General features: G+C 53.8%; 1 protein-coding gene across 1 annotated transcript in view; it reads left to right on the top strand.

Annotated features, from left to right (window-relative positions):
* The window catches only part of C79H15orf40 (chromosome 79 C15orf40 homolog), a 112,032-nt gene extending 90,886 nt beyond the window's left edge, over window positions 1-21,146 (top strand). Inside the window, exons 3-4 of the mRNA XM_032981189.2 lie at window positions 13,198-13,334; window positions 17,202-21,146. Coding sequence (XP_032837080.2) covers window positions 13,198-13,334; window positions 17,202-17,300 — 236 coding nt within the window. The 3' untranslated portion in view covers window positions 17,301-21,146. The remainder of the gene's footprint in view (window positions 1-13,197; window positions 13,335-17,201) is intronic.
* The last annotated feature ends 3,899 nt before the right edge of the window (window positions 21,147-25,045 follow it).

Raw genomic sequence — 25,045 nt, 5'->3', positions numbered from 1 at the left:
ACCCACTGTGTGTGTCACCCACTGTGTGTGTGTGTGTCACCCACTGTGTATGTCTCACCCACTGTGTGTGTGTCACCCACTGTGTATGTCTCACCCACTGTGTGTGTGTCACCCACTGTGTGTGTGTCACCCACTGTGTGTGTGTGTGTCACCCACTGTGTGTGTGTGTCACCCACTGTGTGTGTGTGTGTGTCACCCTGTGTGTGTGTGTGTCACCCACTGTGTGTGTGTGTGTGTCACCCACTGTGTGTGTGTCACCCTGTGTGTGTGTGTCACCCACTGTGTGTGTGTGTCACCCACTGTGTGTGTGTGTGTGTCACCCACTGTGTGTGTGTGTGTCACCCACTGTGTGTGTGTGTGTGTCACCCACTGTGTGTGTGTCACCCACTGTGTGTGTGTCACCCTGTGTGTGTGTGTCACCCACTGTGTGTGTGTCACCCACTGTGTGTGTGTGTGTCACCAACTGTGTGTGTGTGTGTCACCCACTGTGTGTGTGTGTCACCCACTGTGTGCGTGTGTGTGTGTCACCCACTGTGTGTGTGTCACCCACTGTGTGTGTGTCACTATGTGTGTGTGTCACCCACTGTGTGTGTGTGTCACCCACTGTGTGTGTGTGTCACCCACTGTGTGTGTGTGTGTGTCACCCACTGTGTGTGTGTCACCCACTGTGTGTGTGTGTGTGTGTCACCCACTGTGTGTGTGTCACCCACTGTGTGTGTGTGTGTCACCCACTGTGTGTGTGTCACCCACTGTGTGTGTGTCACCCACTGTGTGTGTGTGTCACCCACTGTGTGTGTCACCCACTGTGTGTGTCACCCACTGTGTGTGTGTCACCCACTGTGTGTGTGTGTGTCACCCACTGTGTGTGTGTGTGTGTCACCCACTGTGTGTGTGTCACCCACTGTGTGTGTGTGTGTGTCACCCACTGTGTGTGTGTGTCACCCACTGTGTGTGTCACCCACTGTGTGTGTGTGTGTCACCCACTGTGTGTGTGTGTGTCACCCTGTGTGTGTGTGTGTCACCCACTGTGTGTGTGTGTGTCACCCACTGTGTGTGTGTCACCCACTGTGTGTGTGTCACCCACTGTGTGTGTGTGTCTGCTACAGCAGAGGTGTAGGGAATTCCAACAAGACCTACATCTCTGCTTTATTGACCTGGTCAAGGCCTATGATACCATCAGTAGGCCTGGGCTCTGGGTCATCCTTCGTGCTTTTGGAGTACCTGACCCTCTGCTCACGATCATTAAGGACCTTCATGATGGTGAGCGGGCCCGGGTAAAACTACGTGGCCGGGAGTCAGAGCCATTCCCTGTACACCTTGGGGTGCGACAGGGATGGCCTCTGGCTCCCACATTATTTAACATCTATTTTGACCACGTAGTTCGTGAAGCCTTCAATAGCTGTACCGGGGGAATCTCCATATGGTACAGATATAATGGGAGGCTAATCGATGCCCGGGTGCGGTCAAGGGATGGCTCCCTATTGCTCAACCACGTTATGTATGCTGATGACTTGGTAATAGCTGCTCAGTCAGAGGAGGAGTTGGAGACGCTGCTGCTGAGACTGGAGCGTGCCACTAAGAGGTGGGGCCTTACCATCAGCCCCACCAAAACTAAGCACCTGCCTGGGTATTTTGTACCATCGGACACTCCACCCCCACAACTCCCAATCGGTGATGGGGCAGTTGTGGAGAGAGTGGAGAGTTTCCCATACCTGGGCAGTGTGCTTATGACTGGCTCCAGTTTAACAGCAGAGGTCTCACTCCGAATCAGTCGAGCGGCAATATATTTTCATCGGTTGCGTAACGCTGTGTGGAAGCTACCTGGTCTGTCGCTCCGCACTACGCTTCAGGTCTTCTCGGCCACGGTCATTCCCTCCCTTCTCTACGCTTGCGAAACGTGGACCCCCCTAATGGAACATCTTCGCCGGTTAGAAACATTTAGGCTGGCCTGCCTACGATCCATCCTGGGTTTAACCAGACTGGATTGTGTGAGGAGCTCACGAATCCTTGAAAGATCTGGGCAGGGTCCCATCGGTGAGCTCCTCCGGCAGGCAAGGCTGCGATGGCTGGGTCATGTAGCCCGCATGTCCAGCCACCGCATGCCGAAACAGCTTTTGTTTGGCCGGATTGAGGGGGCTAAGCGGGCGCGGCACGGGCTAGAGAAGAGATGGAGTGATGTGGTACAGGAGGACGTGGAGCTGAGTGGACTTGCCGATGACTGGTACCAGCGGTGTCAAGATCGGCCTCTGTGGAGGAGGCTCGTGAAGGATGCTACTGGGCAGTTGGAGGCAGTCGCCCTCCAACAACAATGGAGGGCGGAGGAGCGACGCTCACAACAGCGAGCGGAGCGCCGGGTGGCTAAAGCACAGCAGGTTGGCACAGTAGGGGGCACAGGTGGTGCATCAGCCAGTCATCTCAGTCAGTCGACCCGTGGCACCTGGGTCTGCCCCGTGACCACCTGCCAGCGGGCGTTCGACACTTCACGTGGCCTCAGGGTGCACATAGCCTGGCACAAGCGTCGTGGTGACGTCACCGCCACTTAGTGGCGAATGGCGGTTGTTGTTGTTATTGTTGTTGTGTGTGTGTCACCCACTGTGTGTGTGTCACCCACTGTGTGTGTGTGTGTCACCCTGTGTGTGTGTCACCCACTGTGTGTGTGTGTGTGTCACCCACTGTGTGTGTGTGTCACCCACTGTGTGTGTGTGTCACCCTGTGTGTGTGTCACCCACTGTGTGTGTGTGTGTGTGTCACCCACTGTGTGTGTGTGTGTGTGTCACCCACTGTGTGTGTGTCACCCACTGTGTGTGTGTCACCCACTGTGTGTGTGTGTGTCACCCTGTGTGTGTGTGTCACCCACTGTGTGTGTGTGTCACCCACTGTGTGTGTGTGTGTGTCACCCACTGTGTGTGTGTGTGTCACCCTGTGTGTGTGTCACCCACTGTGTGTGTGTGTGTGTGTCACCCACTGTGTGTGTGTGTCACCCTGTGTGTGTGTCACCCACTGTGTGTGTGTCACCCACTGTGTGTGTGTGTGTCACCCACTGTGTGTGTGTGTGTCACCCACTGTGTTTGTGTGTGTCACCCACTGTGTGTGTGTGTCACCCACTGTGTGTGTGTTACCCACTGTGTGTGTGTCACCCACTGTGTGTGTGTGTCACCCACTGTGTGTGTCACCCACTGTGTGTGTGTGTCACCCACTGTGTGTGTGTCACCCACTGTGTGTGTGTGTGTCACCCACTGTGTGTGTCACCCACTGTGTGTGTCACCCACTGTGTGTGTGTGTGTCACCCACTGTGTGTGTGTGTGTGTCACCCACTGTGTGTGTGTCACCCACTGTGTGTGTGTCACCCACTGTGTGTGTGTGTCACCCACTGTGTGTGTCACCCACTGTGTGTGTCACCCACTGTGTGTGTGTGTGTCACCCACTGTGTGTGTCACCCACTGTGTGTGTGTGTCACCCACTGTGTGTGTGTCACCCACTGTGTGTGTGTCACCCACTGTGTGTGTCACCCACTGTGTGTGTGTGTGTCACCCACTGTGTGTGTGTGTGTCACCCACTGTGTGTGTGTGTGTCACCCTGTGTGTGTGTCACCCACTGTGTGTGTGTGTGTCACCCACTGTGTGTGTGTGTGTGTGTCACCCACTGTGTGTGTGTCACCCACTGTGTGTGTGTCACCCACTGTGTGTGTGTGTGTGTCACCCACTGTGTGTGTGTGTCACCCACTGTGTGTGTGTGTCACCCACTGTGTGTGTGTGTCACCCTGTGTGTGTGTCACCCACTGTGTGTGTGTGTGTCACCCACTGTGTGTGTGTGTGTCAACCTGTGTGTGTGTCACCCACTGTGTGTGTGTCACCCACTGTGTGTGTGTCACCCACTGTGTGTGTGTGTGTGTCACCCACTGTGTGTGTGTGTCACCCACTGTGTGTGTGTTACCCACTGTGTGTGTGTCACCCACTGTGTATGTGTGTGTCACCCACTGTGTGTGTCACCCACTGTGTGTGTGTGTGTCACCCACTGTGTGTGTGTGTGTCACCCACTGTGTGTGTCACCCACTGTGTGTGTGTGTGTGTCACCCACTGTGTGTGTCCCCCACTGTGTGTGTGTCACCCACTGTGTGTGTGTGTGTCACCCACTGTGTGTGTGTGTGTGTCACCCTGTGTGTGTTACCCACTGTGTGTGTCACCCACTGTGTGTGTGTCACCCACTGTGTGTGTGTGTCACCCACTGTGTGTGTGTCACCCACTGTGTGTGTGTCACCCACTGTGTGTGTGTCACCCACTGTGTGTGTGTGTCACCCACTGTGTGTGTCACCCACTGTGTGTGTCACCCACTGTGTGTGTGTGTGTGTGTCACCCACTGTGTGTGTCACCCACTGTGTGTGTGTGTGTCACCCACTGTGTGTGTGTCACCCACTGTGTGTGTGTCACCCACTGTGTGTGTGTGTGTGTCACCCACTGTGTGTGTGTGTGTCGCCCACTGTGTGTGTGTGTCACCCACTGTGTGTGTGTCGCCCACTGTGTGTCGCCCACTGTGTGTGTGTGTGTGTGTCACCCACTGTGTGTGTGTGTGTGTCACCCACTGTGTGTGTCACCCACTGTGTGTGTGTGTGTGTCACCCACTGTGTGTGTGTGTGTGTCACCCACTGTGTGTGTGTGTCACCCACTGTGTGTGTGTGTGTCACCCACTGTGTGTGTCACCCACTGTGTGTGTGTCACCCACTGTGTGTGTGTGTGTCACCCACTGTGTGTGTGTGTGTCAACCACTGTGTGTGTGTCACCCTGTGTGTGTGTGTCACCCACTGTGTGTGTGTGTTTCACCCTGTGTGTGTGTCACCCACTGTGTGTGTGTCACCCACTGTGTGTGTCACCCACTGTGTGTGTGTGTGTCACCCACTGTGTGTGTGTGTGTATCACCCACTGTGTGTGTGTGTGTGTGTCACCCACTGTGTGTGTGTGTGTCACCCACTGTGTGTGTGTCACCTACTGTGTGTGTGTCACCCACTGTGTGTGTGTCACCCACTGTGTGTGTGTGTGTCACCCACTGTGTGTGTGTCACCCACTGTGTGTGTGTGTGTCACCCACTGTGTGTGTCACCCACTGTGTGTGTGTCACCCACTGTGTGTGTGTCACCCACTGTGTGTGTGTCACCCACTGTGTGTGTGTGTGTCACCCACTGTGTGTGTGTCACCCTGTGTGTGTGTCACCCACTGTGTGTGTGTCACCCACTGTGTGTGTGTCACCCACTGTGTGTGTGTGTGTCACCCACTGTGTGTGTGTCACCCACTGTGTGTGTGTCACCCACTGTGTGTGTGTGTGTCACCCACTGTGTGTGTGTGTGTGTCACCCACTGTGTGTGTGTGTCACCCACTGTGTGTGTGTTACCCACTGTGTGTGTGTCACCCACTGTGTGTGTGTGTCACCCACTGTGTGTGTCACCCACTGTGTGTGTGTGTGTCACCCACTGTGTGTGTGTGTGTCACCCACTGTGTGTGTGTCACCCACTGTGTGTGTGTGTGTGTCACCCACTGTGTGTGTCACCCACTGTGTGTGTGTCACCCACTGTGTGTGTGTGTGTCACCCACTGTGTGTGTGTGTGTGTGTCACCCTGTGTGTGTTACCCACTGTGTGTGTGTCACCCACTGTGTGTGTGTGTGTGTGTCACCCACTGTGTGTGTGTCACCCACTGTGTGTGTGTCACCCACTGTGTGTGTGTCACCCACTGTGTGTGTGTGTCACCCACTGTGTGTGTCACCCACTGTGTGTGTCACCCACTGTGTGTGTGTGTGTCACCCACTGTGTGTGTCACCCACTGTGTGTGTGTGTCACCCACTGTGTGTGTGTCACCCACTGTGTGTGTGTCACCCACTTTGTGTGTGTGTGTGTGTCACCCACTGTGTGTGTGTCGCCCACTGTGTGTGTGTGTCACCCACTGTGTGTGTGTCGCCCACTGTGTGTCGCCCACTGTGTGTGTGTGTGTCACCCACTGTGTGTGTGTCACCCACTGTGTGTGTCACCCACTGTGTGTGTGTGTCACCCACTGTGTGTGTGTGTCACCCACTGTGTGTGTGTGTGTCACCCACTGTGTGTGTCACCCACTGTGTGTGTGTCACCCACTGTGTGTGTGTGTGTCACCCACTGTGTGTGTGTGTGTCACCCACTGTGTGTGTGTCACCCTGTGTGTGTGTGTCACCCACTGTGTGTGTGTGTTTCACCCTGTGTGTGTGTCACCCACTGTGTGTGTGTCACCCACTGTGTGTGTCACCCACTGTGTGTGTGTGTCACCCACTGTGTGTGTGTGTGTCACCCACTGTGTGTGTGTGTCACCCACTGTGTGTGTGTGTGTCACCCACTGTGTGTGTGTCACCTACTGTGTGTGTGTCACCCACTGTGTGTGTGTCACCCACTGTGTGTGTGTGTGTCACCCACTGTGTGTGTGTCACCCACTGTGTGTGTGTGTGTCACCCACTGTGTGTGTGTCACCCACTGTGTGTGTCACCCACTGTGTGTGTGTCACCCACTGTGTGTGTGTGTCACCCACTGTGTGTGTGTCACCCACTGTGTGTGTGTGTGTGTCACCCACTGTGTGTGTGTGTCACCCACTGTGTGTGTGTGTGTGTCACCCACTGTGTGTGTGTCACCCACTGTGTGTGTGTGTGTCACCCTGTGTGTGTGTCACCCACTGTGTGTGTGTGTGTGTCATCCACTGTGTGTGTGTCACCCTGTGTGTGTCACCCACTGTGTGTGTGTCACCCACTGTGTGTGTGTGTGTGTCACCCACTGTGTGTGTGTGTGTCACCCACTGTGTGTGTGTCACCCACTGTGTGTGTGTGTGTCACCCACTGTGTGTGTGTCACCCACTGTGTGTGTGTCACCCACTGTGTGTGTGTGTGTCACCCACTGTGTGTGTGTCACCCACTGTGTGTGTGTGTCACCCTGTGTGTGTGTCACCCACTGTGTGTGTGTGTGTCACCCACTGTGTGTGTGTCACCCACTGTGTGTGTGTGTCACCCACTGTGTGTGTGTGTGTCACCCACTGTGTGTGTGTGTGTCACCCACTGTGTGTGTGTGTCACCCACTGTGTGTGTGTGTGTGTCACCCACTGTGTGTGTGTGTGTCACCCACTGTGTGTGTGTCACCCACTGTGTGTGTGTGTGTCACCCACTGTGTGTGTGTGTCACCCACTGTGTGTGTGTCACCCACTGTGTGTGTGTGTGTCACCCACTGTGTGTGTGTGTGTGTCACCCACTGTGTGTGTCACCCACTGTGTGTGTGTGTCACCCACTGTGTGTGTCACCCACTGTGTGTGTCACCCACTGTGTGTGTGTGTGTCACCCACTGTGTGTGTCACCCACTGTGTGTGTGTGTCACCCACTGTGTGTGTGTCACCCACTGTGTGTGTGTCACCCACTTTGTGTGTGTGTGTGTGTCACCCACTGTGTGTGTGTCGCCCACTGTGTGTGTGTGTCACCCACTGTGTGTGTGTCGCCCACTGTGTGTCGCCCACTGTGTGTGTGTGTGTCACCCACTGTGTGTGTGTCACCCACTGTGTGTGTCACCCACTGTGTGTGTGTGTCACCCACTGTGTGTGTGTGTCACCCACTGTGTGTGTGTGTGTCACCCACTGTGTGTGTCACCCACTGTGTGTGTGTCACCCACTGTGTGTGTGTGTGTCACCCACTGTGTGTGTGTGTGTCACCCACTGTGTGTGTGTCACCCTGTGTGTGTGTGTCACCCACTGTGTGTGTGTGTTTCACCCTGTGTGTGTGTCACCCACTGTGTGTGTGTCACCCACTGTGTGTGTCACCCACTGTGTGTGTGTGTCACCCACTGTGTGTGTGTGTGTCACCCACTGTGTGTGTGTGTCACCCACTGTGTGTGTGTGTGTCACCCACTGTGTGTGTGTCACCTACTGTGTGTGTGTCACCCACTGTGTGTGTGTCACCCACTGTGTGTGTGTGTGTCACCCACTGTGTGTGTGTCACCCACTGTGTGTGTGTGTGTCACCCACTGTGTGTGTGTCACCCACTGTGTGTGTCACCCACTGTGTGTGTGTCACCCACTGTGTGTGTGTGTCACCCACTGTGTGTGTGTCACCCACTGTGTGTGTGTGTGTCACCCACTGTGTGTGTGTGTGTCACCCACTGTGTGTGTGTGTGTGTCACCCACTGTGTGTGTGTCACCCACTGTGTGTGTGTGTGTCACCCTGTGTGTGTGTCACCCACTGTGTGTGTGTGTGTGTCATCCACTGTGTGTGTGTCACCCTGTGTGTGTCACCCACTGTGTGTGTGTCACCCACTGTGTGTGTGTGTGTGTCACCCACTGTGTGTGTGTGTGTCACCCACTGTGTGTGTGTCACCCACTGTGTGTGTGTGTGTCACCCACTGTGTGTGTGTCACCCACTGTGTGTGTGTCACCCACTGTGTGTGTGTGTGTCACCCACTGTGTGTGTGTCACCCACTGTGTGTGTGTGTCACCCTGTGTGTGTGTCACCCACTGTGTGTGTGTGTGTCACCCACTGTGTGTGTGTCACCCACTGTGTGTGTGTGTCACCCACTGTGTGTGTGTGTGTCACCCACTGTGTGTGTGTGTGTCACCCACTGTGTGTGTGTGTCACCCACTGTGTGTGTGTGTGTGTCACCCACTGTGTGTGTGTGTGTCACCCACTGTGTGTGTGTCACCCACTGTGTGTGTGTGTGTCACCCACTGTGTGTGTGTGTCACCCACTGTGTGTGTGTCACCCACTGTGTGTGTGTGTGTCACCCACTGTGTGTGTGTGTGTGTCACCCACTGTGTGTGTCACCCACTGTGTGTGTGTCACCCACTGTGTGTGTGTGTGTCACCCACTGTGTGTGTGTCACCCACTGTGTGTGTGTCACCCACTGTGTGTGTGTGTGTCACCCACTGTGTGTGTGTGTGTGTCACCCACTGTGTGTGTGTCACCCACTGTGTGTGTGTCACCCACTGTGTGTGTGTCACCCACTGTGTGTGTCACCCACTGTGTGTGTGTGTGTCACCCACTGTGTGTGTCACCCACTGTGTGTGTGTGTGTGTGTCACCCACTGTGTGTGTGTCACCCACTGTGTGTGTGTCACCCACTGTGTGTGTGTGTGTCACCCACTGTGTGTGTGTCACCCTGTGTGTGTCACCCACTGTGTGTGTGTCACCCACTGTGTGTGTGTGTGTCACCCACTGTGTGTGTGTGTGTCACCCACTGTGTGTGTGTGTGTGTGTCACCCACTGTGTGTGTGTCACCCACTGTGTGTGTCTCACCCACTGTGTGTGTGTCACCCACTGTGTGTGTGTCACCCACTGTGTGTGTGTGTGTGTGTCACCCACTGTGTGTGTGTGTGTGTCACCCACTGTGTGTGTGTGTGTCACCCTGTGTGTGTGTGTGTCACCCACTGTGTGTGTGTGTGTCACCCACTGTGTGTGTGTCACCCTGTGTGTGTGTGTCACCCACTGTGTGTGTGTGTGTCACCCACTGTGTGTGTGTGTGTGTGTCACCCACTGTGTGTGTGTGTGTGTCACCCACTGTGTGTGTGTCACCCACTGTGTGTGTCACCCTGTGTGTGTGTCACCCACTGTGTGTGTGTCACCCACTGTGTGTGTGTGTGTGTCACCCACTGTGTGTGTGTCACCCTGTGTGTGTGTGTCACCCACTGTGTGTGTGTCACCCACTGTGTGTGTGTCACCCTGTGTGTGTGTTTCACCCACTGTGTGTGTGTGTGTCACCCACTGTGTGTGTGTCACCCACTGTGTGTGTGTGTGTCACCCTGTGTGTGTGTGTGTGTGTGTTTCACCCACTGTGTGTGTGTGTGTCACCCACTGTGTGTGTGTCACCCACTGTGTGTGTGTGTGTCACCCACTGTGTGTGTGTCACCCACTGTGTGTGTGTGTGTCACCCACTGTGTGTGTGTCACCCACTGTGTGTGTGTGTCACCCACTGTGTGTGTGTGTGTGTCACCCACTGTGTGTGTGTCACCCACTGTGTGTGTGTCACCCACTGTGTGTGTGTGTGTGTCACCCACTGTGTGTGTGTCACCCTGTGTGTGTGTGTGTCACCCTGTGTGTGTCACCCACCCTGTGTGTGTCACCCACTGTGTGTGTGTGTGTCACCCACTGTGTGTGTGTGTCACCCACTGTGTGTGTGTGTGTGTCACCCACTGTGTGCGTGTGTGTCACCCTGTGTGTGTGTGTCACCCACTGTGTGTGTGTGTGTCACCCTGTGTGTGTGTCACCCACTGTGTGTGTGTGTGTCACCCACTGTGTGTGTCACCCTGTGTGTGTGTCACCCACTGTGTGTGTGTCACCCACTGTGTGTGTGTGTGTCACCCACTGTGTGTGTGTCACCCACTGTGTGTGTGTGTGTGTCACCCACTGTGTGTGTGTCACCCACTGTGTGTGTCACCCTGTGTGTGTGTCACCCACTGTGTGTGTGTTACCCACTGTGTGTGTGTGTGTCACCCACTGTGTGTGTGTCACCCTGTGTGTGTGTGTCACCCACTGTGTGTGTGTCACCATGTGTGTGTGTCACCCACTGTGTGTGTGTCACCCACTGTGTGTGTGTCACCCACTGTGTGTGTGTCACCAACTGTGTGTGTCACCCACTGTGTGTGTGTCACCCACTGTGTGTGTGTCACCCACTGTGTGTGTGTCACCCTGTGTGTGTCACCCACTGTGTGTGTGTCACCCACTGTGTGTGTGTGTGTCACCCACTGTGTGTGTCACCCACTGTGTGTGTGTCACCCACTGTGTGTGTGTGTCACCCACTGTGTGTGTGTCACCCTGTGTGTGTCACCCTGTGTGTGTCACCCACTGTGTGTGTGTCACACACTGTGTGTGTCACCCACTGTGTGTGTGTCACCCACTGTGTGTGTGTCACCCTGTGTGTGTGTCACCCTGTGTGTGTGTCACCCTGTGTGTGTGTCACCCACTGTGTGTGTGTCACCCTGTGTGTGTGTGTCACCCTGTGTGTGTGTCACCCACTGTGTGTGTGTGTGTCACCCACTGTGTGTGTCACCCACTGTGTGTGTGTCACCCACTGTGTGTGTGTCACCCACTGTGTGTGTGTGTCACCCACTGTGTGTGTGTGTCACCCACTGTGTGTGTGTCACCCACTGTGTGTGTGTCACCCACTGTGTGTGTGTCACCCACTGTGTGTGTGTCATCCACTGTGTGTGTGTGTGTCACCCACTGTGTGTGTGTCACCCTGTGTGTGTGTGTGTCACCCTGTGTGTGTCACCCTCCCTGTGTGTGTCACCCACTGTGTGTGTGTGTGTCACCCACTGTGTGTGTGTCACCCACTGTGTGTGTGTGTGTCACCCACTGTGTGTGTGTGTCACCCTGTGTGTGTGTCACCCACTGTGTGTGTGTGTGTCACCCTGTGTGTGTGTCACCCACTGTGTGTGTGTGTGTGTCACCCACTGTGTGTGTCACCCTGTGTGTGTGTGTCACCCACTGTGTGTGTGTCACCCACTGTGTGTGTGTGTGTCACCCACTGTGTGTGTGTCACCCACTGTGTGTGTGTGTGTCACCCACTGTGTGTGTGTCACCCACTGTGTGTGTCACCCTGTGTGTGTGTCACCCACTGTGTGTGTCACCCACTGTGTGTGTGTGTCACCCACTGTGTGTGTGTCACCCTGTGTGTGTGTGTGTCACCCACTGTGTGTGTGTCACCCACTGTGTGTGTGTCACCCACTGTGTGTGTGTGTGTCACCCACTGTGTGTGTGTCACCCACTGTGTGTGTCACCCACTGTGTGTGTGTCACCCACTGTGTGTGTGTCACCCACTGTGTGTGTGTCACCCTGTGTGTGTCACTCACTGTGTGTGTGTCACACACTGTGTGTGTGTCACCCACTGTGTGTGTGTCACCCACTGTGTGTGTGTCACCCTGTGTGTGTGTCACCCTGTGTGTGTGTCACCCTGTGTGTGTGTCACCCACTGTGTGTGTCACCCTGTGTGTGTGTGTCACCCACTGTGTGTGTGTGTGTCACCCACTGTGTGTGTGTCACCCACTGTGTGTGTGTCACCCTGTGTGTGTGTCACCCACTGTGTGTGTGTGTGTCACCCACTGTGTGTGTCACCCACTGTGTGTGTCACCCACTGTGTGTGTGTCACCCACTGTGTGTGTGTGTGTCACCCACTGTGTGTGTGTCACCCACTGTGTGTGTGTCACCCACTGTGTGTGTGTGTGTCACCCACTGTGTGTGTGTCACCCACTGTGTGTGTGTGTCACCCACTGTGTGTGTGTCACCCACTGTGTGTGTCACCCTGTGTGTGTGTGTCACCCTGTGTGTGTGTGTGTCACCCACTGTGTGTGTGTCACCCACTGTGTGTGTGTCACCCACTGTGTGTGTGTCACCCTGTGTGTGTGTCACCCACTGTGTGTGTCACCCACTGTGTGTGTGTGTGTCACCCACTGTGTGTGTGTGTGTCACCCACTGTGTGTGTGTGTGTGTCACCCACTGTGTGTGTGTGTCACCCACTGTGTGTGTGTCACCCACTGTGTGTGTGTGTCACCCACTGTGTGTGTGTGTGTCACCCACTGTGTGTGTGTCACCCACTGTGTGTGTGTGTCACCCACTGTGTGTGTGTCACCCACTGTGTGTGTGTCACCCACTGTGTGTGTGTGTCACCCACTGTGTGTGTGTCACCCACTGTGTGTGTGTGTCACCCACTGTGTGTGTCACCCTGTGTGTGTGTGTCACCCACTGTGTGTGTGTGTCACCCACTGTGTGTGTGTCACCCACTGTGTGTGTGTGTGTGTCACCCTGTGTGTGTGTGTGTCACCCACTGTGTGTGTGTGTGTCACCCACTGTGTGTGTGTGTGTGTCACCCACTGTGTGTGTGTGTGTGTCACCCACTGTGTGTGTGTGTGTGTCACCCACTGTGTGTGTGTCACCCACTGTGTGTGTGTCACCCACTGTGTGTGTGTCACCCACTGTGTGTGTGTCACCCTGTGTGTGTGTGTGTGTCACCCACTGTGTGTGTGTCACCCTGTGTGTGTCGCCCACTGTGTGTGTGTGTCACCCTGTGTGTGTGTCACCCTGTGTGTGTGTGTCACCCTGTGTGTGTGTGTGTCACCCACTGTGTGTGTGTGTGTGTCACCCTGTGTGTGTGTGTGTCACCCACTGTGTGTGTGTGTCACCCTGTGTGTGTGTGTCACCCTGTGTGTGTGTGTCGCCCGCCGCGTTGCAGCCGTGGAGGACGAGCCGGGGGGCTCCGTCTCCGTCTCCGTCTCGGCGGCCCCCATGGACGGCGCCGCCAACTCGGAGCTCCTCCGCTTCCTCGCCGCCGCCCTCGGCGTGCGCAGGGGGGACCTGGCCCTTGACAAGGTGGGCGACGTCGGGGGGCGACGTCAGGGCGACGTCGGGGGGCGACGTCAGGGCGACGTCGGGGGGCGACGTCAGAAAGCGACGTCAGGGGGCGACGTCGGGGCGACGTCGGGGCGACGTCAGGGCGACGTCGGGGGGCGACGTCAGGAAGCGACGTCAGGGCGACGTCAGGAAGCGACGTCGGGGCGACGTCAGGAAGCGACGTCAGGCCGACGTCGGGGTGACGTCGGCCTGACGTCGGGGGGCGACGTCGGGGGGGCGACGTCAGGGCGACGTCAGGGGGCGACGTCAGGGCGACGTCGGGGGGCGACGTCAGGAAGCGACGTCGGGAAGCGACGTCAGGGCGACGTCGTTATCGGGCCCAGCGGCTCTGCAGGCTAGACAACCGCCCTGTGAAGTCGCCACCACCACCACCACCACCACGTGGAATGAGAACAAAATAATGAATTGATAAAATAATATAAAATATAACACGATAAAATTCTCGCGACGTTTCGGCCACAACACAAGCGGCCTTCATCAGGTGAAGGGAACGAGACTGTCTGGAGGACAGTGGGACTGTCTGGAGGACAGTCTCGTTCCCTTCACCTGATGAAGGCCGCTTGTGTTGTGGCCGAAACGCCGTGAGAATTTTATCGTGTTATATTTTATATTATTTTATCAATTCATTATTTTATTCTCATTCTACGTGGTGGTGGCGGTGACTTTACCGAAAGAACCAAAGAAGAGAATTAATATTGTTTTATATTGTTATTATTTTATTGTTTCCCTTCTAACGCGGTGACTTTACCGAAAGAACCAAAGACGACGGATCCTTGCAGTCACGACGGCTTTAAATCGAAATTTAACCACCCTGTAGTTAGTGTGATGCGTGCCCCCCTCCCCCTCCCCCCAGATGTTGACGACCTCGCCCGGTACGCAGGAGGTCGTGGGTTCGATCCCCGACCCTGACGACACCTGTAGCTCACTGTAGCTCGTGAGATGTTGACTACCTCGCCTGGTACGCAGGAGGTCGTGGGTTCGATCCCCGACCCTGACGACACCTGTAGCTCACTGTAGCTCGTGAGATGTTGACTACCTCGCCTGGTACGCAGGAGTGCGTGGGTTCGATCCCGGACTCTGACGATGCCTGTAGCCACTGTAGCTCGTGAGATGTTGACTACCTCGCCTGGTACGCAGGAGGTCGTGGGTTCGATCCCGGACCCTGACGAATACTCCCTGGCCCCCTGCGGTATATTTGCTATACAGCATAATTGCATCATTATTAAAGGCAGCGCCATGTAACGTTATAGTTACTTTTTTCCCACGGAAGACAACAGCAGTGTGTGTGTGTGCCCATGTTCACCACCAGCACCCTGTGTCTGTGTGAGCGGTGGTGCAGCGGTTAGCGCCACCCTGTGCTGTGAACCCGTCGACCCGGGTTCAATTCCCGCTCATGGTCGACGCCGGTGACCATTATCTGAACCGGTCCTGGGCCTCCCCCAAGGATCGACTCGGCCTCGAATGAGTGCCTGGTGCGGTGTGCAGTAAACATCGCCCCTGGGGAGACAAAGGCGGCCGGGCGTGGTGCTGGCCACCCACCACCTCGTGTACCGTTACCGGCCTTCATAGGTGCTCGCTAACAGCACTTGCCCCTACAGTCTGTTAAGGCTATACCGGGGGGATCTTTGTGCATGTGTGTGTGGTTAATGCAGAGACTTGATGATTCCTCTGCTAATTGGCCTTGCCTCTGTCTGTCTCTGTCTGTGTCTGTCTGTGTCTCTGTCTGTCTCTGTCTGTCTGTGTCTCTGTCTGTCTCTGTCTGTCTCTGTCTGTCTGTGTCTCTGTCTGTCTGTGTCTCTGTCTGTCTGTGTCTCTGTCTGTCTGTGTCTCTGTCTCTGTCTGTCTCTATCTCTCTCTGCCTCTGTCTGTCTCTGTCTGTCTGTGTCTCTGTCTGTCTCTGTCTGTCTCTGTCTGTCTCTGTCTCCCTCTGTCTCTGTCTGTCTCTGTCTGTCTGTGTCTCTGTCTGTCTGTGTCTCTCTCTGTCTCTGTCTCTCTCGGTCTCTGTCTGTCTGTGTCTCTGTCTGTCTGTGTCTCTCTCTGTCTCTGTCTCTCTCGGTCTCTGTCTGTCTGTGTCTCTGTCTGTCTCTGTCTGCCTCTGTCTGTCTCTGTCTGTCTCTGTCTCCCTCTGTCTCTGTCTGTCTCTGTCTGTCTCTCGGTCTCTGTCTGTCTGTGTCTCTGTCTGTCTGTGTCTGCCTCTGTCTGTCTCTGTCTGTCTCTGTCTCTGTCTCCCTCTGTCTCTGTCTGTCTCTGTCTGTCTCTCTCGGTCTCTGTCTGTCTGTGTCTCTGTCTGTCTCTGTCTGTCTCTGTCTCTCTCGGTCTCTGTCTGTCTGTGTCTCTGTCTATCTGTGTCTCTGTTTGTCTCTGTTTGTCTGTGCCTATCTCTGTCTGTCTCTGTCTGTGTCTCTGTCTGTCTGTGTCTGTCTCTGTCTGTCTCTGTCTCTGTCTGTCTCTGTCTCTCTCTGTCTGTCTGTGTCTCTGTCTGTCTGTGTCTCTGTCTGTCTCTGTCTCTCTCTGTCTGTGTCTCTGTCTGTCTGTGTCTGTCTCTGTCTGTCTCTGTCTGTCTCTGTCTGTCTCTGTCTCTCTCTGTCTGTGTCTCTGTCTGTCTGTGTCTGTCTGTGTCTGTCTCTGTCTGTCTGTGTCTGTCTCTGTCTCTCTCTGTCTGTCTGTGTCTCTGTCTGTCTGTGTCTCTGTTTGTCTCTGTCTGTCTGTCTCTGTCTCTCTCTGTCTGTGTCTCTGTCTGTCTCTGTCTCTCTCTGTCTGCCTCTGTCTGTCTCTGTCTGTCTCTCTCGGTCTCTGTCTGTCTGTGTCTCTGTCTGTCTCTGTCTCTCTCTGTTTGTCTCTGTCCCTCTCTGTCTGTGTCTGTCTGTCTCTGTCTCTCTCTGTTTGTCTCTGTCTCTCTCTGTCTGTCTGTGTCTCTGTCTGTCTCTGTCTCTCTCTGTCTGTCTGTGTCTCTGTCTGTCTCTGTCTCTCTCTGTCTGTCTCTGTCTCTCTCTGTCTGTGTCTCTGTCTGTCTGTGTCTCTGTCTCTCTCTGTCTCTCTCTGTCTGTCTCTGTCTGTCTGTGTCTCTGTCTATCTGTGTCTCTGTTTGTCTCTGTTTGTCTGTGCCTATCTCTGTCTGCCTCTGTCTGTCTCTGTCTGTCTCTCTCGGTCTCTGTCTGTCTGTGTCTCTGTCTGTCTCTGTCTCTCTCTGTCTGTCTCTGTCTCTCTCTGTCTGTGTCTCTGTCTGTCTCTGTCTCTCTCTGTCTCTCTCTGTCTGTCTCTGTCTGTCTGTGTCTCTGTCTATCTGTGTCTCTGTTTGTCTCTGTTTGTCTGTGCCTATCTCTGTCTGTCTCTGTCTGTGTCTCTCTCTGTCTGTCTGTGTCTCTGTCTGTCTGTGTCTCTGTCTGTCTCTGTCTCTCTCTGTCTGTCTCTGTCTCTCTCTGTCTGTGTCTCTGTCTGTGTCTCTGTCTCTCTCTGTCTGTGTCTCTGTCTGTCTGTGTCTCTGTCTGTCTGTGTCTCTGTTTGTCTCTGTCTCTCTCTGTCTGTCTCTGTCTGTCTCTGTCTCTCTCTGTCTGCCTCTGTCTGTCTCTGTCTCTCTCTGTCTGTCTCTGTCTCTCTCTGTCTCTCTCTGTCTGTCTGTGTCTCTGTCTGTATGTGTCTCTGTCTGTCTCTGTCTGTCTCTGTCTGTCTGTGTCTCTGTCTGTGTGTGTCTCTGTCTGTCTCTGTCTCTCTCTGTCTCTCTCTGTCTCTCTCTGTCTCTCTCTGTCTCTCTCTGTCTATCTGTGTCTGTCTCTGTCTCTCTCTGTCTGTCTCTGTCTGTGTCTCCCTCCGCGTGTCTCCCCGCAGGGCGCTCGCTCCAGGCAGAAAGTGGTGCGTCTGGCCGCTGGGCGTCTCGCGCCAGACGCGGTGCACCAGCGTCTGCAGAGCGCCCTCGGGAAAACGTGACGACTGCCGCCGCGAGAAATCCGAAGAGCCGGCAAGCTCTTGATTGGAAGCTTTCGTTTCGGTGAAGTCATCACGTAGCAGTTAGAAGGAGAAAGAAGCGGAGCAACATCGCGACGTTTCCGATCGCTACACGAGCGAGCTTCATCGGGTGGGACAACCCACGGCGAAATGTTTTTTGTCCTCGCTGTGGCTGTCACACCTGATGGAGATCGCTCGTGTGATGAGATCGGAGCGCCGTGAAAGGTCTTCGTGTCGCAGACGGAATCCCAGGTAGGGCGGGGGAGGGGTAGGGGTGGAGGGGCTGTCAGCGTTAGAGGTGCATCGTGACGCCGACACGGCCCAGCCAGCGCCGGATTATCCCAGCAGCTAGAGTCTCCACAAGTGCTACGGGCCCCGCGCTTTCAAGGGCCACGCGCGAAAGGCTTTCGAGGCGACCAATTCCGGTTCAGTGATTCCGCATTTGCACCATTACTAGAGTACTGGACCACGGCTGCGGCTGCTGACTGCTGCTGCGGCTGACTGCTGCTTCGTCTGCTGCTGCTGCTTCGGCCTCTGCTTCGTCTGCTGCTGCTGCTTCGGCCTCTGCTTCGTCTGCTGCTGCTGCTGCTTCGGCCTCTGCTGCTGACTGCTGCTTCGTCTGCTGCTGCTGCTGCTGCTGACTGCTGCTGCTGCTGCTTCGGCCTCTGCTGCTGCTGCTGCTGCTGACTGCTGCTGCTGACTGCTGCTTCGTCTGCTGCTGCTGCTGCTTCGGCCTCTGCTGCTGACTGCTGCTTCGTCTGCTGCTGCTGCTGCTGCTTCGACCTCTGCTGCTGCTGCTTCGACTGCTGCTGCTGACTGCTGCTGCTGCTGCTTTGGCTGCTGCTGACTGCTGCTGCTTCGGCCTCTGCTGTGGCTGCTGCAGCTGCTGCTGCTGCTGCAAGAATTTGTGCATCCTCCGGGCTCTGGAGACCACCTGGAGAAGATTCGAGACGCGCGTTGACAACGATGCCGAACGAGCGGGAGACCCTTTGACTTGTTCATGCCATCGACGTTACATCCGTTATCACGTTCACAGTGCGGTATGAAGCGTTCTCTCTCCGTTACAAACCATAGTCCCGTGTAAGTGTTGACATTTGTTTGAGGGACCCTCTATGTGAACGTGTCGTTGAACCCGTCCACCGCCCGACACGGCCGTCTTGCAAGGGGTTTGCAACTTGAGGTTTATCACGTAAGGTTGGTCACGTGAACAGAACATTGGCACGTTCTGTTCACGTAGGCAGGGCCAGCCTGAATGTTTCTAACCGGCGAAGATGTTCCATTAGGGGGGGGGGGGTGTCCACGTTTCGCAAGCGTAGAGAAGGGAGGGAATGACCGTGGCCGAGAAGACCTGAAGCTTAGTGCGGAGCGACAGACCAGGTAGCTTCCACACAGCGTTACGCAACCGATGAAAAGATATTGCCGCTCGACTGATTTGGAGTGAGACCTCTGCTGTCAAACCGGAGCCGGTCATGAGCACACTGCTCAGGTATGGAAAACTCTCCACTCTCTCCACAACTGACACATCACAGACACACACACAACAACCGCTATTCGCCACGGCGCCTGTGCCAGGCTAGGTGCACTTTGAGGCCACGTGAAGTGTCGAAGGCTCGCTGGCAGGAGGTCACGGGGCAGACCCAGCAGGTGCCACGGGTTGACTGACTGAGATGAGTGGCTGATGCACCACCTGTACCCCCTACTGTGCCAGACACAAACACACAGACACACACACACACAGATGCACACACAGATACACACAAACACACAGACACACACACACAAACACACAGATACATCATCCTCTGGGATGCATTCCAAGACGGCACGAAGAGAGAAACGAATTAAATAAACTTCTACACATTTGCCACCAACACAAATATGCTCGGTCAGGAGATTCTTCAACTCTCTTTGGCTGAGTCACGGAAACCTGAAGTTTGAGTCGCATGGCTCAGCACTTGGGGCTATGTGAAGTTATAAATAAACCACCCCAGTGTGTGTACGTGTGTGTCTGTGTAGGTGACTAAAGCACAGCAGGTTGGCACAGTAGGGGGCACAGGTGGTGCATCAGCCAGTCATCTCAGTCATCTTAGTCAGTCGACCCGTGGCACCTGGGTCTGCCCCGTGACCTGCCAGCGGGAGTTCGACACTTCACGTGGCCTCAAGGTGCACATGGCCTAGCACAAGCGTCGTGGTGACGTCACCGCCACTTAGTGGCGAATGGCGGTTGTTGTTGTTGTGTTGTTGTGTGTGTGTCTGTGTGTGTGTACACGTGTCTGTGTGTGTGTATGTGTGTGTATGTTTGTGTAAGTTTGTGTAGGTGTAAGTGTGTGTGTAGGTGTGCGTAGGTGTGTGTAGGTGTGTGTGTAGGTGTGTGTAGGTGTGCTTATGACCGGCTCCAGTTTAACAGCAGAGGTCTCACTCCGAATCAGTCGAGCGGCAATATCTTTTCATCGCTTGCATAACGCTGTGTGGAAGCTACCTGGTCTGTCGCTCCGCAGTAAGCTTCAGGTCTTCTCGGCCACGGTCATTCCCTCCCTTCTCTACGCTTGCGAAACGTGGACCCCCCTAATGGAACATCTTCGCCGGTTAGAAACATTTAGGCTGGCCTGCCTACGGTCCATCCTGGGGTTAACCAGACTGGATTGTGTGAGGAGCTCACAAATCTTTGAAAGATCTGGGCAAGGTCCCATCGGTGAGCTCCTCCGGCGGGCAAGGCTGCGATGGCTGGGTCATGTAGCACGCATGCCCAGCCACCGCATGCCGAAACAGCTTTTGTTCGGCCGGATTGAGGGGGCTAAACGGGCGCGGCACGGGCTAGATAAGAGATGGAGTGATGTGGTACAGGAGGGCGTGGAGCTGAGTGGACTTGCCGATGACTGGTACCAGCGGTGTCAAGATCGGCCTCTGTGGAGGAGGCTCGTGAAGGACGCTACTGGGCAGTTGGAGGTAGTCGCCCTCCAACAACAACGGAGGGCGGAGGAGCGACGCTCACAACAACGAGCGGAGCGCCGGGTGGCTAAAGCACAGCAGGTTGGCACAGTAGGGGGCACAGGTGGTGCATCAGCCAGTCATCTCAGTCGACCCGTGGCACCTGGGTCTGCCCCGTGACCTCCTGCCAGCGGGCGTTCGACACTTCACGTGGCCTCAGGGTGCACATAGCCTGGCACAAGCGTCGTGGTGATGTCACCGCCACTTAGTGGTGAATGGCGGTTGTTGTTGTAGGTGTAGGTGTGTGTAGGTGTGTGTGTGTACACGTGTCTGTGTGTGTATGTGTGTAAGTGTGTGTGTAGGGGTGATGGGGCAGTTGTGGAGAAAGTGGAGAGTGTCCCATACCTCGTGACCGGCCCAGGTTTGACAGCAGAGGTCTCACTCCGAATCAGTCGAGCGGCAATATCTTTTCATCGGCTGCGTGACGCTGTGTGGAAGCTGCCTGGTCTATCGCTCCGCACTAAGCTTCAGGTCTTCTCGGCCACGGTCATTCCCTTTCTCTTTGCTTCTATTCGGTAAAGGCACGTAGTAGGTAAAAAATAAAATAACAAAATTCTCACGACGTTTCGGCCACAACACAAGTGGCCTTCATCAGGTGAAGGGACTGGACTGTCCAGAGGACAGCGTTGGAGTGAAGACAGCCAAGCCCAGGTCGCGTCCTTTAAGCTGTGTGGGAGAAAACAAAACGCCTTGACAAAGTAATTAGCATAACAGTGATGTACTGGACCGGCATGGTGGTGGGGGGGGGGGGAGTTTACATGATGTTGGTGTGAAGGGAAATAAGCTGCTGTGAAAGTTTGGGATACCACTACTTGAATAAATATACCGTACCATTGAAAATTAGTTTAATGTTTGGTTTGATTTAGAACATCTTCCCAATGATTGCTTAATTTGAAACCATCCTCTCAGTTGAAATTGTGTCTGTGTTTGTAAATCTGAATTGCCTCGTGCACAAATCTCTGATAAAAACCCGTGGGTTTGCGGAGAACTTTGGTATCGGAGAAAATTATATCGTGATCACCCACAGCGTTGTAACAGTGATCAGCTACGGCAGAAGAATTCGTTCTGCCGTGTTTCAAATCTGATTTGTGCTCGCGAATTCGGTTATGCCCTTCTCTACGCTTGCGAAAAGTGGACCCCTCTAATGGAACATCTTCGCCCATTAGAAACATTTAGGCTGGCCTGCTTACGATCCGATCTGGTTTTAACCTGCAGGCTGGATTGTGAGGAGCTCACAAATCATTTAAAGATCTGGATAAAATTCGATTTAAAGCTTTCGTGACTGCATGAATGTCACTTGTGATGAAGGCCGCGTGTGTTGTGGCCGAAACGTCGTGAGAATATTATTGTGTTATTTTATTTTATCAATTTATTATTTTATTCTCATTCTACGTGACTTTACCGAAAGAACCAAAGAAGATCTGGATAAAGTCCCATCGGTGAGCTCCTCCGGCGGGCAAGGCTGCGTTGGCTGGGTCATGTAGCCCGCATGCCCAGCCACCGCATACCTAAACAGCTGTTGTTCGACCGGATCGAGGGGGCTAAACGGGCGCGGCACGGGCTAGAGAAGAGATGGAGTGATGTGTTACAGGAGGACGTGGAGCTGAGCGGACTTGCCGATGACCGGTACCAGCGGTGTCAAGATCGGCCTCTGTGGAGGAGGCTCGTGAAGGATGCTACTGGGCAGTTGGAGGCAGTCGCCCTCCAACAACAACGGAGGGCGGAGGAGCGACGCTCACAACAACGAGCGGAGCGCCGGGTGACTAAAGCACAGCACGTTGGCACAGTAGGGGGTACAGGTGGTGCATCGGCCACTCATCTCAGTCAGTCGACCCATGGGACCTGGGTCTGTCCTGCGAGCGGGTGTTCGACACTTCACGTGGCCTCAACGTGCACCTAGCCTGGCACAAACGCCGTGGTGACGTCACCATCGATTCGTGGGGAATGGCGGTTGTTGTGTGTCTGTGCGTGTGGTGCATACTACACTACACACTACTATACACTCCTATACACTACACTATACACTACACTACACACTACTATACACTACACACTACTATACACTCCTCTATACACTAGACACTACACTACACACTACTATACACTACACTACACACTACTATACACTCCTCTATACACTACACTATACACTACACTATACACTACTATACACTACACTATACACTACTATACACTACACTACATACTACTATACACTACACTATACACTACACTATACACTACACACTACTATACACTACACTATACACTACACTCAACACTACACACTACTATACACTACACTACACACTACTATACACTACACTACACACTACTATACACTACACTATACACTATACTACACTATACACTACACACTACTATACACTTCACTATACACTATACTACACTATACACTACACACTACTATACACTACACTATACACTACACTACACACTACTATACACTACACTACACACTACTATACACTACACTATACACTACACACTACTATACATTACACTATACTATACACTATACTACACTATACACTACACACTATACACTACACTATACACTACTATACACTACACTATACTATACACTATACTACACTATACACTACTATACACTACACTATACACTATACTACACTACACACTACTATACACTACACTATACACTACACTACACTCTACACTACTACAATACACTATACACTGCTATACACTACACTATACACTACACAATGTTGGAAACAGCCGGATAATCGATAATCAACTCCACAAATGATTGTTATTCACTTCGGGTGAGTCAATCGATGACGACGCTGATCCAGCACCACCCACCCCCAGCTTACACGCGGTGACGTCACAGTGGGGAGGTGGGGGAGGGGGCGAGGTGGGGGAGGGGGCGAGGTGGGGGAGGGGGCGAGGTGGGGGAGGGGGCCAGGTGGGGGAGGGGGCGAGTTGGGGGAGGGGGCAGGTGGGGGAGGGGGCGAGTTGGGGGAGGGGGCAGGTGGGGGAGGGGGCGAGTTGGGGGAGGGGTCTGCATCTCGCGTCTCCATGGATACAGCCCCCACCCACCCTGCCTCCTCCTCCGTGCTCGTGACGCGCTGTGGTCGGTAGAGGGCAGCAAAGTGACAATCGCTGTCCGTCCGCACCAACAACAACAACACCAACATCAACAACAACAACATCAACAACACCAACAACACCAACAACAACAACAACATCAACACCAACAACAACAACACCAACAAAATCAACAACACCAACAACACCAACAACAACATCAACACCAACAACAACAACAACACCAACAAAATCAACAACACCAACAACAACAACACCAACAACACCAACAACATCAACAACAACAACAACATCAACAACAACATCAACACCAACAACACCAACAACAACACCAACAACACCAACAACAACACCAACAACAATACCAACAACAACACCAACAACACCAACAACACCAACAACACCAACAACAACACCAACAACAATAACACCAACAACACCAACAACAACAACACCAACAACAACACCAACAACACCAACAACAACACCAACAACAACAACACCAACAACAACACCAACAACACCAACAACAACACCAACAACAACAACACCAACAACACCACCAACAACACCAACAACACCAACAACAACACCAACAACAATACCAACAACATCAACACCAACAACACCAACAACACCAACAACAACAACACCAACAACATCAACACCAACAACATCAACACCAACAACAACACCAACAACATCAACACCAACAACAACACCAACAACACCACCAACAACAACACCAACAACAATACCAACAACATCAACACCAACAACAACAACAACACCAACAACACCAACAACAACAACACCAACAACACCAACAACATCAACACCAACAACAACACCAACAACACCACCAACAACATCAACAACACCAACAACACCAACAACAACATCAACAACACCAACAACAACAACACCAACAACACCACCAACAACATCAACAACACCAACACCACCAACACCAACAACCACACCAACAACAACAACACCAACAACACCAACAACAACAACACCAACAACAACAACCCCCATTCGCCACGGCGCTTGATACCAGGCTAGGTGCATGAGGAGAAGGTCACGTGACAGACCCTGCAGGTGCCATGGGTTGTACTGCTGTGCCAGGCTAGGTGCATGAGGAGGAGGTCACGTGACAGACCCTGCAGGTGCCAGGGGTTGTGCTGCTGTGCCAGGCTAGGTGCATGAGGAGGTCACGGGACACTGGGTAGTGAGACACTGGGTAGTGAGACACAGGGTAGTGAGACACTGGGTAGTGAGACACTGGGTAGTGAGACACTGCTAGTGAGACACTGGGTAGTGAGACACTGCTAGTGAGACACTGGGTAGTAAGACACTGGGTAGTGAGACACTGGGTAATGAGACACTGGGTAGTGAGACACTGGGTAGTGAGACACTGGTAGTGAGACACTGGGTAGTGAGACACTGGGTAGTGAGACACTGGGTAGTCAAACACTGGGTAGTGAGACACTGGGTAGTGAGACAATGGTAGTGAGACACTGGGTAGTGAGACACTGCTAGTGAGACACTGGGTAGTGAGACACTGGGTAGTGAGACACTGGGTAGTGAGACACTGGGTAGTGAGACACTGCTAGTGAGACACTGCTAGTGAGACACTG

Source organism: Petromyzon marinus, chromosome 79 (genome assembly GCF_048934315.1).
Source record: "Petromyzon marinus isolate PM22_M1 ecotype Great Lakes invasive population chromosome 79, UKy_Petmar_22M1.pri1.0, whole genome shotgun sequence".
Classification (NCBI taxonomy): Eukaryota; Metazoa; Chordata; class Hyperoartia; order Petromyzontiformes; family Petromyzontidae; genus Petromyzon; species Petromyzon marinus.
This window is presented reverse-complemented; position numbering and strand designations above follow the sequence as displayed.